This window comes from Homarus americanus, unplaced genomic scaffold (assembly GCF_018991925.1).
Source record: "Homarus americanus isolate GMGI-L3 unplaced genomic scaffold, GMGI_Hamer_2.0 scaffold11028, whole genome shotgun sequence".
Classification (NCBI taxonomy): Eukaryota; Metazoa; Arthropoda; class Malacostraca; order Decapoda; family Nephropidae; genus Homarus; species Homarus americanus.
In genome coordinates, this window is record NW_024723611.1 from 12,486 (window position 1) to 29,867 (window position 17,382).

General features: G+C 40.5%; 1 protein-coding gene across 1 annotated transcript in view; it reads left to right on the forward strand.

Annotated features, from left to right (window-relative positions):
• Positions 1-17,382, forward strand: part of LOC121863685 (rho GTPase-activating protein 19-like) — a 61,536-nt gene that overhangs the window by 8,873 nt on the left and 35,281 nt on the right. The window contains exons 3-4 of the mRNA XM_042362427.1: positions 9,520-9,695; positions 12,526-12,735. Of these exons, the coding sequence (XP_042218361.1) occupies positions 9,520-9,695; positions 12,526-12,735 (386 nt within the window). The remainder of the gene's footprint in view (positions 1-9,519; positions 9,696-12,525; positions 12,736-17,382) is intronic.

Consider the following 17,382-nt stretch of genomic DNA (forward strand, 5'->3'; position numbering starts at 1 on the left):
TTCTGGATTGAACAAAAATAGCTCCTTTTGCCCTTAAACCATCCTCTTGATGATGCTGAGAGTGAACCACACTGCTCTGCCAGCCACCCAGCTGTCACAGAGTCATGTGCATGCTGTGACGTCAGACTGGGGGAGGCAGCATGACACAGAGGCAGGAATAACTATTACAGGTGTTATAAAAGAAAACAGTTATATTAAGCTAAACTTAAATTTAACTAAATTCAAATTAATAATCTGTGGTGAAGAGGATAAAGTAAATTTGCAGCAGAGGTGTGTGTGTGTGTGTGCGTGTGTGTGTGTGTGCGTGTGTGTGTGTGTGCGTGTGTGTGTGCGTGTGCGTGCGCGTGCGTGCGTGCGTGCGTGTCACTCACCAGACAAACCACCAACTGCCTCCACACATCACACATCATCCACACACTACTGGACACACCCACTCTTCATGTTTCTTTGTTGATTAATTTATATTGTATTATATTTTCTGTATGTCTCTGGCTGAGTGCAAAAAGGGCCAATGTCAAAAAATGCTAATTTAGACTTTGGCACATGTTACCCAGGTTTTAAGGGCCAAAGTCTAAATTGAAATTTATTGACGTTGGTCCTTTTTGTACTCAGCCAGAGATTTATAACGTACATTAACCCTTACGCCCCGGGCTAGGGTCAGGACGGCAATACCCTCCACTGGGGATAAAACGAGAAAAATCAACTTTTCCAAAAATAATTTTTAACCTTTATAAATGATAAAACAATAAAAAAGATGTAAGAAACACTATACAGTCGGCCCTTAACATATGCGGGGGTTAGGTAACAGAGATACCCGTGAATGTTAAACATCCGTGTACTTTTGCTGCCCCCCCCCTTAAAAAACCCTGGCCCCCCATGTCCTTATTTACCGTATATACCTGTGTGTAGTTCTAGTTTTTAAGACCAAATTATTTGGCAAAAAATTGGGGGTCGACCTCTAAACGGGTAATAGTTTCGTTAGGTTGAAAAATATTTACCAGTAACTACCAGTAAACAATGGAAACGATGCACCAACGCACCACCAGCTGTGAGTGTCGGTACAGTTGCCAGGGCAGATCTCTTGCGTCATCATAACAAGCCCAAAGTAGCCAAATCCATGGTATGGTAGCACAGGACGATGTAAAACAAAGTATTAATTTATTAAAGTTATTTATAGATACTTTACTTAAATTTTTGTTCATTACATTTGAAACATCAATCTTTGTTAATAAAATTAGAAACAAAAGAGAACTACGATACCGTATTTTCATTAAAATATTTTATCACAAGTATATTTTACCTTAACTGTGACTGAATGAATATAGTCTTAGAAATAAATATGGAATGTAATATTTTTGCTGAAATGACGTACATATTACAGTGGAAAGTGGGATAAAATCATGACGAAAATAATGACTTTCGCTTTCTTTCGTTGTTCAAAAGATTTTACTGTAATCGCTTTTCGAATGGTTTTCAGTTAAAAACTGTTGTACTGTATTACAATAATATTCTATCCTATCATTAGCCTCATAATCCCACAACTGAAAACCATTCGAAAAGCGATTACGGTAACATCTTTTGAACGAAAGAAAGCGAAAGTCATTGCTTTCGTCACAATTTTATCCCTCTTTCCACTGTAATACGTACGTCATTTCAGCAAAAATATTACATTTCCATATTCTCAGAAATATATAGTAGTTTTGTTGAAACGTAATGTACAGTATTTAATATTCAAATGCAAAAAGAGCGATAAAAACAATTAATACTGTACACCTGTATACAGTGAGCACATTGTGAGTTTCCTTTCTCCATCCCATCCTGAGTGTGAACCAATATCTCATACCCCTCCACACCTGTAATGTACTGGCTGGCATCTCCACTCGTCTCTGCTCCCGCCAGTCACCATTCCTTCCCGCTCTATCCCTCCGCCCCCTTCACATCGTCACTACTGTTGTATTACAAAAATATTCTATCCTAATTCACTTGAATAAATACTACGATACCATGTTTCTGAATATTTTCATTAAAATCCATCAAAATCATTTTCCTTGTCATCGTCTTTAGCACCAAACAGCTCCTCCCAGTCTTCTCCTTGAACAGGGCTAGAGGGTACGTGTTTTTCGAATCATTTTCAGTTAAAAAAATGTTCCATCACATGTATATTTTACCTAAACTGCACCTGAATGAATATATTCTCAGAAATAAATAGTAGTTTTGCTGAAACGTGATGTATTTCAATGTAAAATAGGATAAAATACATGACGAAAACAAAAGACTTTACCTAACCTTCCCATGTTCAAGAGATGTTACTCGTTTTTTTAATAGTTTTCGGTTAAAATACTGTTATATTACAATGATATTCTATTCATACTGTGCTTGATATACTTCTTTCATGGAAATGTAATATTTTTGCTGAAATGACGTACGTATTACAGTAGAAAGTGGGATAAAATCGTGACGAAAACAATGACTTTCGCTTTCTTTCGTTCAAAAGATGTTACCGTAATCACTTTTCGAATGGGGGGGGGGGACAGAATGTCTGGCGTTTGTTTGTTTATTTATTTGAGATAAGATTTGACAGTTTATTTATCATTACTTAAGAATGACTAAGCTCTTCTCATAATTTGCCACCCAAACGACCTGGGTGAATATAACTTACATTAGAGGGATTCTTGTAAAATAGTAATTTATTTGGATACCTGTATAAACAAGCTATATTTGCGATAGACATAACAATTTTAGTTCTGTAATCATTTAGTACATGTACAATACAGGTTTGCACTTAGGTCCAATCTTACTGTACAATATTGACTAAATTCACTCGATAACGTACGCCTAGCAGCACAATCTATAAGAATACGCGATGCATACGTGACTGTGCCCGCTCTAGGGCCATTTAGGTTCGCTAGGTCCCATTATTTGAATGTTTTTTTTTCAATTTAATTTGAATTGTTTATTCCTTGATAGAGGAAGCGGGATCCTAGTGCTGTCACTTGGTACTCCTGTACCATAACACCAGAAGCAACTGGCCGGTGTCACAAGTATATACAGTACAGTACAGTCATCCCTTGGTTATCGCGCCTAATTGGGACCCCGCCGATAACGAAAGCACAGAACCTATGGGATTTATTCTAATTGGTTCCAGGCACCCAAGACCCAACCCCAAGTTTCCCATTTTACGACCATTTAGACCCACTAAATATATATATAATGTTATGGTAAATATCATAAACACTCATAGGCATGGCTAGGTTTATTACAAAGTGATGAAAAGGGTACGCTTAATACTGTAGTCCACAAAATATGGAGCTATGCTTTTTTTATTTGATCCCCCGTCATACATGTCCGTTTTTTTCTCACATCAGGACGCCTGAGTCCTCCGTTTTCTCTCTTAATCTTAGAGTGCACCAGAAACTTTACTATTTTTAGTAATGCCACAGAATTTGAAATTGCAACCCCAATTGCTGCTGGGGTTGCAATTGTTGAGGCAACTAGATATGTCTGATTACAGCAAATGTGTTATTGTCAATTTGTAGGTGAAAGATTTTATCCTCAATAGATGTAGGTTAACATTACACTTGGAGGCAAATGCTTAAAAAGAGCCTAAGGAAGGAAGCATATTCCTTTAACACATAATATCTGACCAATATGGGGAGGATCATTGTGTCTCCGTCAGGGGTCGTGGAGTGGTGGTACAGCAGGCGTCACTTTTTGGGGGGGGGGGCGCACGGACGTATAAGCGATCGGACGTTGTTCGGTCGGACGTAAACCAGCACATGACTGTATAAACTAAGCAATTGGAGATATTCTAATCTCTCTTGGTGGTCCACCTTTATATGCTCTTTATCAATTTGGTGTATCTCTGAGACCAAAGAGAATGAAAGAACAATGGGTGCCCACTATGTCATTTTGCAATGACATTGTTGACTAATGAGGAGCACAACATAAAAATTCCCTACACTGACGGCGTTGCATCGTTTTTGACTCAATTGACCTGGTATAAACAATTTCGGAACTTAAATCTGGATCCCATTGTGTTGTTCGCGCTATGAGCAGTGGTTGAGCTTCACATTAGTATTAACTCTACAGTATCTGGATTAATCCTTGCAATCATTCACTAATGAATGATAAGTGTCTTGCAAGTGTAGGTGGTGAGGGGAAGAAAAAGTGAATGAGTATTACAGGTCATTATAAAGTGTAGAGTAGTAAGCAATGTGAACTCATCCACTCCTCAAGGTATGGTTAGAGGTCATAGGTTAAAGTTTAATATTTTTTGATTATCTGCTTTTGCACCCAAAAAATTATTTTCTGTTTGAGTCATATCTTAACCCAGCTCGTTCACGCAATAATTTTATAAGTTTCTGTGACCAAAAAAAAAAAATAATATGGGACCACCCACGTGAGGTCTGGTCATCTTTGTTTTGTGCCCAATTTATCCCACAAGAAATTGTGTTTTTTATTTGATTTATACACCACTGGCTTCATTATTGTTTTGGCGTTAACATAAGCAGAAAAAAAGACGAGACTAAGACTATATTTTTTCTCTCTGAATAAAGAAAAAATGTTTTCCCAGCAACATATTCCGGATATTTTCTCACAAACCTACCAAGGTTTTATCATTGTTAGAGAAGTGGAATTTTATGATCTTTCCAATGGTGGCTTTGGAATTTTGCTGCAACTAATTATGGGGAGGATGGGAGAGAAGACAAAGACACAAATGCTATATCACGGCCGACTGGAGAAAACTCATGGACAGCGGAACTCCACCCACGCAAGATCTCTGTGATGCACGAAAGTTTGGCGCACTTATCTTGAAAACTTGGTTTGGCAAATTGTTAAAAAGTTTAATAACGTGATTCACGTTAGTCCTCCCCAATGATTTGCATCATGATGCATGAGGGTTAATAATATTACAAATACTTTTTATATTCTATAAGTAAAAAAAAACTTAAAAATCTGGTCCCTATTCCCATCTTATTACAGTACATACTTAACTTTAACGTAACTTTAACGAGTTTCACATTAACGATTCATCACAGTCACCAAATGTGACACCTCAACACAATAACTATCAGTAGTGCAAGTTAATAGTAACTGAGCGGCCATCTTGATGACGTCAGCGAGCAGGGTGGTTTGTTTTGATCAGAGCGTGTGAACGGGAGGTGTGGTGTAACCTACTCTCTTATCTGTGACTGTGTGGTGTAACTTACTCTCTTATCTGTGACTGTGTGGTGTAACCTACTCTCTTATCTGTGGCTGTGTTGTGTAACCTACTCTCTTATCTGTGACTGTGTGGTGTAACCTACTCTCTTATCTGTGACTGTGTGGTGTAACCTACTCCCTTATCTGTGACTGTGTGGTGTAACCTACTCTCTTATCTGTGACTGTGTTGTGTAACCTACTCTCTTATCTGTGACTGTGGTGTAACCTACTCTCTTATCTGTGACTGTGTGGTGTAACCTACTCTCTTATCTGTGACTGTGTGGTGTAACCTACTCTCTTATCTGTGACTGTGGTGTAACCTACTCTCTCTTATCTGTGACTGTGTGGTGTAACCTACTCTATCTGTGACTGTTGTGTAACCTACTCTTTATCTGTGACTGTGTGGTGTAACCTTACTCTATTCAGACTGTGTGGTGTAACTCTACTCTTTATCTGTGACTGTGTGTGGTGTAACCTACCTTCATTCAGACTGTGTTGTAACCTACTCTCTTTATCTGTGACTGTGTGTGTAACCTACTTTATCTGTGACTGTGTGGTGTAACCTACTCTCTCTTTATCTGTGACTGTGTGGTGTAAATCCTTACTCTCTTATCTGTGACTGTGTGGTGTAACCTACTCCCTTATCTGTGACTGTGTGGTGTAACCTACTTTATCTGTGACTGTGTTGTGTAACCTACTCTCTTATCTGTGACTGTGTGGTGTAACCTACTCTCTTATTCAGACTGTGGTGTAACTCACTTTATCTGTGACTGTGTGGTGTAACCTACTCTTATCTGTGACTGTGTGGTGTAACCTACTTTATCTGTTACCGTGTGGTGTAACCTACTTTCTTATCTGTGACTGTGTGGTGTAACCTACTCTTATCTGTGACTGTTGTGTAAACCTACTCTCTTATCTGTGACTGTGTGTGGTGTAACCTACCTCTTATCTGTGACTGTGTGGTGTAAACCTACTCTTATCTGTGACTGTGTAACCTACTCTCTTATCTGTGACTGTGTTGTGTAACCTACTCTCTTATCTGTGACTGTGGTGTAACCTACTTTATCTGTGACTGTGTGGTGTAACCTACTCTCTTTCAGACTGTGTTGTGTAACCTACTTCTATTCACAGACTGTGTGGTAACCTACTCTCTCTTATCTGTGACTGTGTGGTGTAACCTACTCTTTATCTGTGACTGTGGTGTGTAAATCACTTCTTTATCTGTGACTGTGTGGTGTAACTCTACTCTTATCTGTGACTGTGTGTGGTAAATCCTACTTTATCTGTGACTCTGTGTGGTGTAACCTACTCTCTTATCTGTGACTGTGTTGTGTAACCTACTCTCTTATCTGTGACTGTGTGGTGTAACCTACTCCTCTTATCTGTGACTGTGTGGTGTAAATCCTTACTCTCTTATCTGTGACTGTGGTGTAATCCTACTCTTATCTGTGACTGTGTGGTGTAACTCTACTCTCTTATCTGTGACTGTGTGGTGTAACCTACTTTATCTGTGACTGTGGTTAAATCCTACTCTCTTGTCTGCACGTGGTGTAACCTACTCTTATCTGTGACTGTGTGGTGTAACCTTACTCTTATCTGTGACTGTGGTAATCCTACTCTCTTATCTGTGACTGTAACCCTACTCTTATCTGTGACTGTGTGGTGTAACCTACTCTCTTATCTGTGCACTGTGTGGTGTAATCTACTCTCTCTTATCTGTGACTGTAAGGTAACCTACTCTCTTATCTGTGACTGTGTGGTGTAACCTACTTTCTTATCTGTGACTGTGTGTGGTGTAACCTACTCTTTATCTGTGACTGTGGTGTAACCTACTCTCTTTATCTGTGACTGTGTGTGTAAACTCTACTCTTTTATCTGTGACTGTGTGTGGTAACTCTACTTCTCTTATCTGTGACTGGTGTAACCTACTCTCATATCTGTGACTGTGTGGTGTGTAACCTACTCTCTTATCTGTGACTGTGTGGTGTAACTCTACTCTCTTTATCTGTGACTGTGTAGTAACCTACTCTCTTATCTGTGACTGTGTGGTGTAACCTACTCTCTCTTATCTGTGACTGTGTGGTGTAACCTACTCTCTTTATTCAGACTGTGTGGTGTAACCTACTCTTTATCTGTGACTGTGTGGTGTAACCTACTCTCTTATCTGTGACTGTGTGGTGTAAACTCCTACTCTCTTATCTGTGACTGTGTGGTGTAACCTACTCTCTCTTATCTGTGACTGTGGTGTAACCTACTCTCTTATCTGTGACTGTGTGGTGTAACCTACTCTTATCTGTGACCGTGTGGTGTAAACCTACTCTCTTTATCTGTGACTGTGGTGTAACCTACTCTCATATCTGTGACTGTGTGGTGTAACCTACTCTCATATCTGTGACTGTGTGGTGTAACCTACTCTCTTATCTGTGAGACTGTGTGTGGCGTAACCTACTCTCTTTATCTGTGACTGTGTGGTGTAACCTACTCTCTTATCTGTGACTGTGGGGTGTAACCTACTCTTATCTGTGACTGTGTTGTGTAACCTGCTCTCTTATCTGTGACTGTGGGGTGTAACCTACTCTCTTATCTGTGACTGTGTGGTGTAACCTACTCTCTTATCTGTGGCTGTGTTGCATAACCTACTCTCTTATCTGTGACTGTGTGGTGTAACCTACTCTCTTATCTGTGACTGTGTGGTGTAACCTACTCTCTTATCTGTGACTGTGTGGTGTAACCTACTCTCTTATCTGTGACTGTGTGGTGTAACCTACTCTCTTATCTGTGGCTGTGTTGTGTAACCTACTCTCTTATCTGTGACTGTGTGGTGTAACCTACTCTCTTATCTGTGACTGTGTGGTGTAACCTACTCTTATTCAGACTGTGTGGTAACCTACTTTATCTGTGACTGTGTGGTGTAACCTACTCTCTTATCTGTGACTGTGTGGTGTAACACTACCTATCTGTGACTGTGTGGTGTAACCTACTCTATCTGTGACTGTGTGGTGTAACCTACTCTCTTATCTGTGACTGTGGTGTAACCTACTCTCTTATCTGTGACTGTGGTGTAACCTACTCTCTTATCTGTGACTGTGGTGTAACCTACTCTCTTATCTGTGACTGTGGTGTAACCTACTCTCTTATCTGTGACTGTGTGGTGTAACCTACTCTCTTATCTGTGACTGTGGTGTAACCTACTCTCTTATCTGTGACTGTGTGGTGTAACCTACTCTCTTATCTGTGACCGTGTGGTGTAACCTACTCTCTTATCTGTGACTGTGTGGTGTAACCTACTCTCTTATCTGTGACTGTGTGGTGTAACCTCTCTACCTGCGGTGTGGTGAAGTGTGTGATCTGTTAGATGATATACCACTAGACTTATTGGTTTTGAGACTGAAGGATCAGTTGGTGGTGGTGGTGGGGAAGCAGCACAGTGTGGGGGCAGGGGGTGCACTAACACCACTCCCCTGCCTCAGATGACAACAAACAGCCTCGTTAAGCAGTTCAGTGAGTGTCTAAGGGTTAGTTATTATTAGTTATTAACTCTACATGCAGTATTAATGTGTGTGAATAAGTGGCTGTAATTTTTTGTGGGTTTATAGGGGGGTGAAAGTGTCCAAGGGCTGGTACCAATTGACTCATTCAGCATGTGAACTATACTCACCACATTAACCATTTTTACTTTAACTACCATTTTCATGGTACCAATTAGTCGTTAAAGCGAAGTATGGATTGTCTCATTTGTATGTCATCGGCGCTGTAAATGCTCTTACGGTCCCTCTCCCCGGTGTTTACATGTAGTTTTATGGGGGAAAATTCCTCACCTAATGTTGTTTGCCTTTAAGTCTCACAACTTTGGTCCCTGACCCTGATGTACTAAAGCTATGGACACCATACTTTTGAAAAACCTCATGAGGGACAGACAATCTGAGTACTGTATACAGTATGTAGGATGTTCTTAAAGTCCTACTACAGTATTTTATTAACAAGATTTACCTTCTCACAATATTATGAGAACTTCAGTTTGTTGTCAGAATAAACACCTCGGTCCTTCTACCATTTAGTTTAAATTAATAAAGTGTCTTTGCCCCATTGGCACATGTGATACACCTACCTGCTAAATTGCTATGACCAACCAAGGTGTATCCACTTGTATCTTGTAACATTGACTTTCAGCATTCATTCCTTTGACCATTCCTGAAATTAATAATTACATCAGGGCAGTGCACAAAGGAATTGGAATACTGTAGTTCAAAAATCAGTTGATTGCTTAAACTGGGAGGTTATTTTAAGGTATGTACATATACAAGTTTTCTCTTACAGGTGTGATGGAAAAACAAACGAACAAAGTTCAAGTCGACGATGGCAGTTGACACCACTAATGAGAAAGCTGGGTCGTGTTGCCGGGCCAAACAAAGGAGTAATGGAGGGCGCACCACTAACACAAGAGGGTGTTTGCCAAGCCTTCCAGCTGATACACTACCTCAACGAACACTATAGTATGTATCATCAATACTTTATGATGTTTACCTACTAAACTGTGGCATACAATTGGTTCATTCATGTACAGCCTCCTCACACCATGGTATTAGTACACTGGTGTAGACTCTCCTTTCAGATGCTCTTGTCCATGTTCCCATTCCCCATCTGTAAATTATGCTCAACATTATCATCCTCCTTCTCACCATTTTAAGGCCATTACGGCCTGTACAGTACAGTACAGTACAGTACAATACAAGATTATACAGTACAGTACAAGTATTAGATGCTCACCTGGCATGCCAGAAGTCATTAACACTCTTGGGTTTAGTCAGGTGCACTCCGGCAAGACGCTCGGGGTCTGGCTGGATACTCACCTCACCTCACTTGACTGAACCACATAAGAGATAATTGTATGTTATGAGTCATAGCGAGCTTGCTATAGGTTGAGATAAAAAGATGGGGTTTGTTGCATTAACACTGTAAATAAATTATCTACAAATAGCCTTATATAAGTAATCATGATAAAATGGTTATTTTTATACATACTGTAAGTGCGAGTAGAAAAAAAAAAAAAATTTTACGCTTAATGAAAATGTTTATTAAGTACATCACTTTACTGTATACCTTTGTCATTTAATGTGATTGCAACCTGAACTTTATTCCATTATAAAGTGTACATATTTAGCAAAAAAAAAATCGCAGAAAAGTTGTGAAAAATTAATGTTTCACAAAGTAATACTGTATTGGTATAAATTGTGCGTTGTAATGAGCACGTCCAGGCCAAGTACAGATAATTAATTTTTTTCTCTTCAAGCACAAAAGATGATTGCATATATGAGTCATAGCAAGCTTACTATTGGAGATGAAAAGGTCCAGTTTGTTGCATTAGCATTGTAAATACATTATCTACTAATAGTTTAGTTTTATATAGGTAATCACAGCAAAATGATTAAATCTATATGTAAACGCAAGTATAACACTATTTGTAGTGCATGGGTGCCACTCAAGCTCCCATAGGCGAATATTCCTCGCTCAAAGTTTCTATATTTTTCACATAAATTATACACAATGTGTTTATAAATGCTTTTTATTTTCAAAATTCATATGAAATAATAATGGTAAATTATTGGCTAAATGTAATGCATGAAAATTTAAAATATATACTACTGTATATATATATTTTTATGAAAATAAATGAATTTCTGTACTTACATGTTGTTAGATGTTGGAGCACTTGGGGATGTTCCTCCCCTCTCCCCCTCTTCTGTGCCCACAGTGCCATACTTAGTCTGAATAAGGCGACTAAATCTAGTTTCAGTGGGAGTACGGGTAGTGGGTAGTGCGCACTTGTGAGGGAGATGAGTGGTCACGAGGTAAGGGTAGTGGGTAGTGCGCACTTGTGAGGGAGATGAGTGGTCACGAGGGAAGGGTAGTGGGTAGTGCGCACTTGTGAGGGAGATGAGTGGTCACGAGGTAAGGGTAGTGGGTAGTGCTCACTTGTGAGGGAGATGAGTGGTCACTAGGTAGGGTAGTGGGTAAAAGACTTGTGAGGGAGATGAGTGGTCACAGGTGGTAGTGGGTGCGACTTGTGAGGGAGATGAGTGGTCACGAGGTAAGGGTAGGGTAGTGCTCACTTGTGAGGGAGATGAGTGGTCACGAGGTAAGGGTAGTGGTAGTGACTTGTGAGGGAGATGAGGGTCACGAGGTAAGGGTAGTGGGTGACTTGTGAGGGAGATGAGTGGTCACGAGGTAAGGGTAGTGGGTAGCGACTTGTGAGGGAGATGAGTGGTCACGAGGTAAGGGTAGTGGGTAGTGCGCACTTGTGAGGGAGATGAGTGGTCACGAGGTAAGGGTAGTGGGTAGTGCGCACTTGTGAGGGAGATGAGTGGTCACGAGGTAAGGGTAGTGGGTAGTGCGCACTTGTGAGGGAGATGAGTGGTCACGAGGTAAGGGTAGTGGGTAGTTCGCACTTGTGAGGGAGATGAGTGGTCACGAGGTAAGGGTAGTGGGTAGTGCGCACTTGTGAGGGAGATGAGTGGTCACGAGGTAAGCCGTGCTGCGATGGCTGAGATGCCACACGTGTAGCATTTTTATTTTCTTTTATTTTTGTCACAACAACATGCCGGGCAGTTCCTTTCAGACTAGGACTGCTTGCTGAAGGGCCAGACAAACGATCACTTGCACTAGGAGGGCCAGGGACACTGGGAGAAGCCTCAGTAGGCACCACACTACTGTATCGTATTGTGGTCTTTTCCTTTATACGTTTTCCCACCCCTCCACCTTCACCAGCAACACGAGATATGGTTAAAAAATATCACAACACTGTTATGAATAAATTAAATCACTGTGATGTACGAGAAATAGGCACAAGTCACGAAAAAATGGTGGGAAATGTAGGTCAAGGTTACATCCTGTGTCGTTGAACCACAAAGGGCAACTGGTGTGGTCACTGTCGTAACCTTAGAGGCAGTCTACACAGGTGCCAGATCACACTGATGCTGCCAAATGTGCTTCTTGCATATCTGCCATTCATATGCAAACATAAAATTATTTTATTGTAATATTTGAGTTCATATGCAAATTTGCATATGAAAATCCCAAGAGTGTTAAAGACAGTGTTCCAGTGTATCTACATTACTGAATTTTTATCAAGTGGATCTTGACAAAGAAAGTTTTATGAAAAATGGAGTGAATTTGTTATTTTGTATGTTTTAGTTAATATTTGTCAAAAGTATTTGTCTTGTCAGGTTCTCCACTCCCACTTACCTCTTTTTAATGTTGCTTCTCCCATCTTGAGATAATGAGGGACAGCGATCTTCTCTCTATCTTTAAATATTATCTTTACAGACATCACTCAGGAGGGGTTGTTCAGAAAGAGTGGAAGTTTGAGTCGACAACAGGAATTAAAAGCTCTGCTCAACGCCGGCGGTGACCTGAACCTCGATTATGGCACGTACTCTGCCCATGACTGTGCTTCAGTCCTCAAAAGCTTTCTGGCTGACCTGCCTGAACCACTCCTAACAGAGGGACATTATTCCATCCACTGTAGAATAGCTGGTAAGAACAAGATGACAGGACAGGAGTGTGTAAGGCTCTCCTTATTATCTTTAGTCCTTCACATTTGTATACAAAAAGTTGTATCAGAGCTGACATTGGTAGTGTATCAGAGCTGACATTGGTAGTGTATCAGAGCTGACACTGGTGGTGTATCAGAGCTGACACTGGTGATGTATCAGAGCTGACACTGGTGATGTATCAGAGCTGACACTGGTGGTGTATCAGAGCTGACACTGGTGGTGTATCAGAGCTGACACTGGTGGTGTATCAGAGCTGACACTGGTGATGTATCAGAGCTGACACTGGTGGTGTATCAGCTGACACTGGTGATGTATCAGAGCTGACACTGGTGGTGTATCAGAGCTGACACTGGTGATGTATCAGAGCTGACACTGGTGGTGTATCAGAGCTGACACTGGTGGTGTATCAGAGCTGACACTGGTGGTGTATCAGAGCTGACACTGGTGGTGTATCAGAGCTGACACTGGTGGTGTATCAGAGCTGACACTGGTGGTGTATCAGAGCTGACACTGGTGGTGTATCAGAGCTGACACTGGTGGTGTATCAGAGCTGACACTGGTGGTGTATCACAGCTGACACTGGTGATATATTAGCTGACTCTGGTGATGTATCAGAGGATACTGTACCAACATCTGGAGGAAACAGGTGAGAATCGGGAGGAGAACAGTTACAATTACTTTCCACATGTTCAATTACAATTGGCAAATGAAGATAATTGAATGCAGTTATAGTACAATTACTTTGATAAATAATGAACTACAATTAGAATTATTTGTTTGTTTGTTTTGACTAAATTTAAGAACTACACACAAGTATATATTAAAGGAAAAGAAAGAAGTGTACTAAGTACAGGGGCCCCCCAAATTCGCGGGGGTTAGGTTCTCAGAATGGCTGCGAATCAGGAAATCCGCAAATAACATTTGCTGACGGGGGGGGGGGGGGGCATTTTTACTTGTGTACAAAGAGTGTATATTCCATTTATATGTTTGCCCTTAGGACAATTATTTCTTTTGCCTGTATTGTATATATGTGTGCGTGTGTAGAAACATACAAATAAATAATAATGAGAAAATACTCTCACAAATAATAAAAAACAAATTACTAAAAATGTTGAGTCTACCCTCAAGTCCGTGCTTTATTTATTAAAGCACTGACTTGAGGGTACACTCAGATTTTTTAATAAAAAAAAATTCTGATTATTTGTGAGAGTATTTTCTCATTATTATTTATTTATATGTGTTTTGTTTGTGTGTGTCTACACACGCACACATATTTACAATATACAGTAGGCTCTCACCAATAACGTTTAATAGGTGCCTGAAAAACACCGTTATTAGCGAAAACATTATTTGTGTGACATTAAAATACATGTAAAAAGGGTTTATTGGTGCCGCCGCCGCCACAAGAATTTCACCCATTTTTCCCCTTGAAGCCCCCCTAACACTTTTTGTTCGCTGAAATAAAAAGAATTGTTATTCAATCATCAAAATAAAGAGTTTGAGTAATATAACACTTAGCTTGGGGGAGTTGTTGAGGTGGATGGTGTGATGATTGTTCCGTATCTGAGGGCCGCTAAGACTTGCACTGTCTTTCATTCTACAAGTTAACCATTTCACAAGAAAATGCTCTGTTATCACTATCAACCTGTTTCTATCGCCTTTATCATTCATAGCTCGCCTCGCATTTCCATCACTACCGAAATATTTTTAGCCAGCGCAATACTCTTCTTGGTTTCCTCTAAGTTCCTCTTAATATTTTGCACTGTAGACTCAGGACAGTTCAATTTCCTCACTTTAAAAGTTCCCAGTCATTCCCAAATCACTCCCTCCACCACCTCCCCTAGCCCCCACAGGCAAAAATGCGGAAGCCATTATTGATCACCGACCCTAACAACCACTGGTTATAGAGGCGAAAATCTCACACGTGGGCGCAGCGCTGTATTCCACTGAGCGTGTGTGAGAGTGAGAGTGAGGTGGAGTGGACAACTACGTCATCAACATGACGGCAAACAAACGCTATCATTGATGCGGTCAGACGCTTTCCGCGAAATTTCCGTTATTCAAGAGAATCCAGACGTTATTATCGAAAATGGGTATCTATTGTAACCTACCGTTATTGTCGAAAACGTTATTGTGGAAGTCGTTATTGGCGAGAGCCTACTGTATTAAGGAAATTACTGTCTCTAGAACGAATGGCTCCCTGTCCCAGCCGCGAAAATGCCGGTAACTTTAAAACTACTCACAGACATTCTTGGGTACATCCAGAGTGTCATCCGAGAATAATAGAGGACCGCGAAATAAAATCCGCGAATTTGGGGGGAGGGCCCCCTGTACTTTAATTTTGTGTACAGAGTAATGTATAAATGTTTCACACAAATTAGGTTCTTGCAACGTGTTGCATATAACTTATTGACTTTAATGTTAAGGAGCCTTTCAAAGGTAGCATTGGTCATCCTGCTGTGAAGAGGGAAGGGAGAGAGAATTGAGCCAACATCTGGTAGTCCTATCTTCAGGGACCAAAGTGGTGCTACTTAAAGTCAATCAACATTAAGCAAGGAATTTTCCCCCATAAGAATACATGTAAAAACAGAGAGGGACCAGGGAGGTCAACTGACTAGGGTGGCCTGAGAGAGGTTGTGGTTTGGGATGGTGGTTTTCACCGGGGACAGACGGGCATTTAGGACAGTACCATGAGTCATTGTTGTGGCCACCATGACAATTGCAGCATTGACGTAACTGCAAGATCCACACCACCTCTGTGTCCTGATTTTCTGGGTAAAAAGGCTGTAGTAATGGTTTGGTGAGCAGAACCTGTATCTTGGTTTAATGTTTCTGCAGAAGGCAGCCTTGGTGTGTCCCCTGCATGAACAGATAACACAGAAGGCATGTCCCAGTAGGTGAAGTTCTGCTGGTAGTGGCAGAAGGATTGGATGTGCATCACAGTGGCTGGACACTTCTTCCCCTTCCATTTGACAATGATAACAGCTTGTGAAGTGTTGCTCCAACAGTTGTGGTATTCAGCTGTGTCAACTGATGGTAACTCAAGAATAACCTTCAAACACTTAACAAACGTCTAAGAGGGAGTGTTTGGAGCATTTTCAGGTGGTCCAGGGGGCTGGACATAGGGGTAAGGATCTGCTGCTGAGCCATCTGGTGTTGTTTCTGCCACTGTTGTCCATATAGCCACTACTGTCACTGTGGTCTTGGTCTTGGGAGAGCTTTGTGAACATATGAGAAGGCCATGGTGTTAAGACTGCAGGAACCCTTGCATCTCTTGCCATCTTCTGCCCCCCCATCCCTCCCATGCTGGCATCTGTGTATCAGATGAGGGGGTGCAAGATGTGGCAATGAAGGAGCTATAGTGATGTCCATCCCCTGAGATGGTTAGACCATGACTGAAAGACTTATGAGTTAGAGGAAGAAAGATTAGAAGGAAGAGGAAGTATTATAGTATAGTGTTTGGGAACACTTAACACTCTTGTGTGTGAGATAAGTTTGAAGTTTTCCAGTTCCAAGATCACACCTCTGAGGCCCCCAGGGCAGGCGAGACAGCGCACCGTGAATTTTTTTGCTTTATCAATTTCTCCCCCAAACTTGTTTTTATTGGCACAAACCAGATATCTTTGGCTTCGTATCTGATTGATCTGCAACATAAGCCTTCTAAAAAGAAAACAAGTACTGTATATACAGTAGGTACTTTTCTTCACTTCTAATAAACATAAGAAACAAAATACACACCACTATGTTCACAACCTCCCAGCTCAAAATTGTCTGAGTCAACCTTTTAAGTACTATCCACTGCTAGAAGCAGAATTGTATGATATTTCCAATGCAGTAACCAGATTTCTGATATGACCAAGAGTTTTTGAGAAAATAGCAAAAACTGATTCTCAAATGGTAAAATCTTTGTTTTTTATAATTTTCTATTATTTTTGTGCCTATGTTTTATATTGATATAAATTATATTGCATCTTGTATAACGAAGAGAACAATACTGGTAAAATTTAAGTCTAGAAAATCATCCTCTTTCAGAAACTTTTCCGAGACATTGTCACTATAACGAGGTTGTATAGCCTGATACGGTAAAGTTTTTTGAAAACTAAACACTTTCCCTGTAAATATTAACAAAATATTTCATTACACAATCATCACTTCACTTCTCTAACACTAAAAATAAATTATTTCAGGGAGTAGAGTAAGCACTGTAATCCAGGGGTTGAGGCAGCCTGCACGGATTAATGGAAATTTAAATGGACGCGGCTCACGGTCTGACTGCTGAGATAATACTGTGCATTTATCATTCCGGTCTTCCCTTCCTCTGGGCATTGAGAGTTGCCAATTAGTTTATTTGATAGAACTTACTTGCTACTATGATGCATCAAAGTTTGACACAATTCTGTTGAAAACTGAATTTTTAACCAATTTTTTAAGTTTGGTGACTCAATTTGTGTCACCGTGAAGTTGGTCTTGTCATGAATATGACGCGAGTGAATCACGTCATCAGCACGAGAGGGTTATATTTTTTGGGGTGGTGCCCTAGTGTGTCACTAAAATTTAATTGAAAAGGCATCCAGGTGAACATAAAAGAGTCTGGTATTAAGGAATAATGCCCAGTAATGGGAGACAT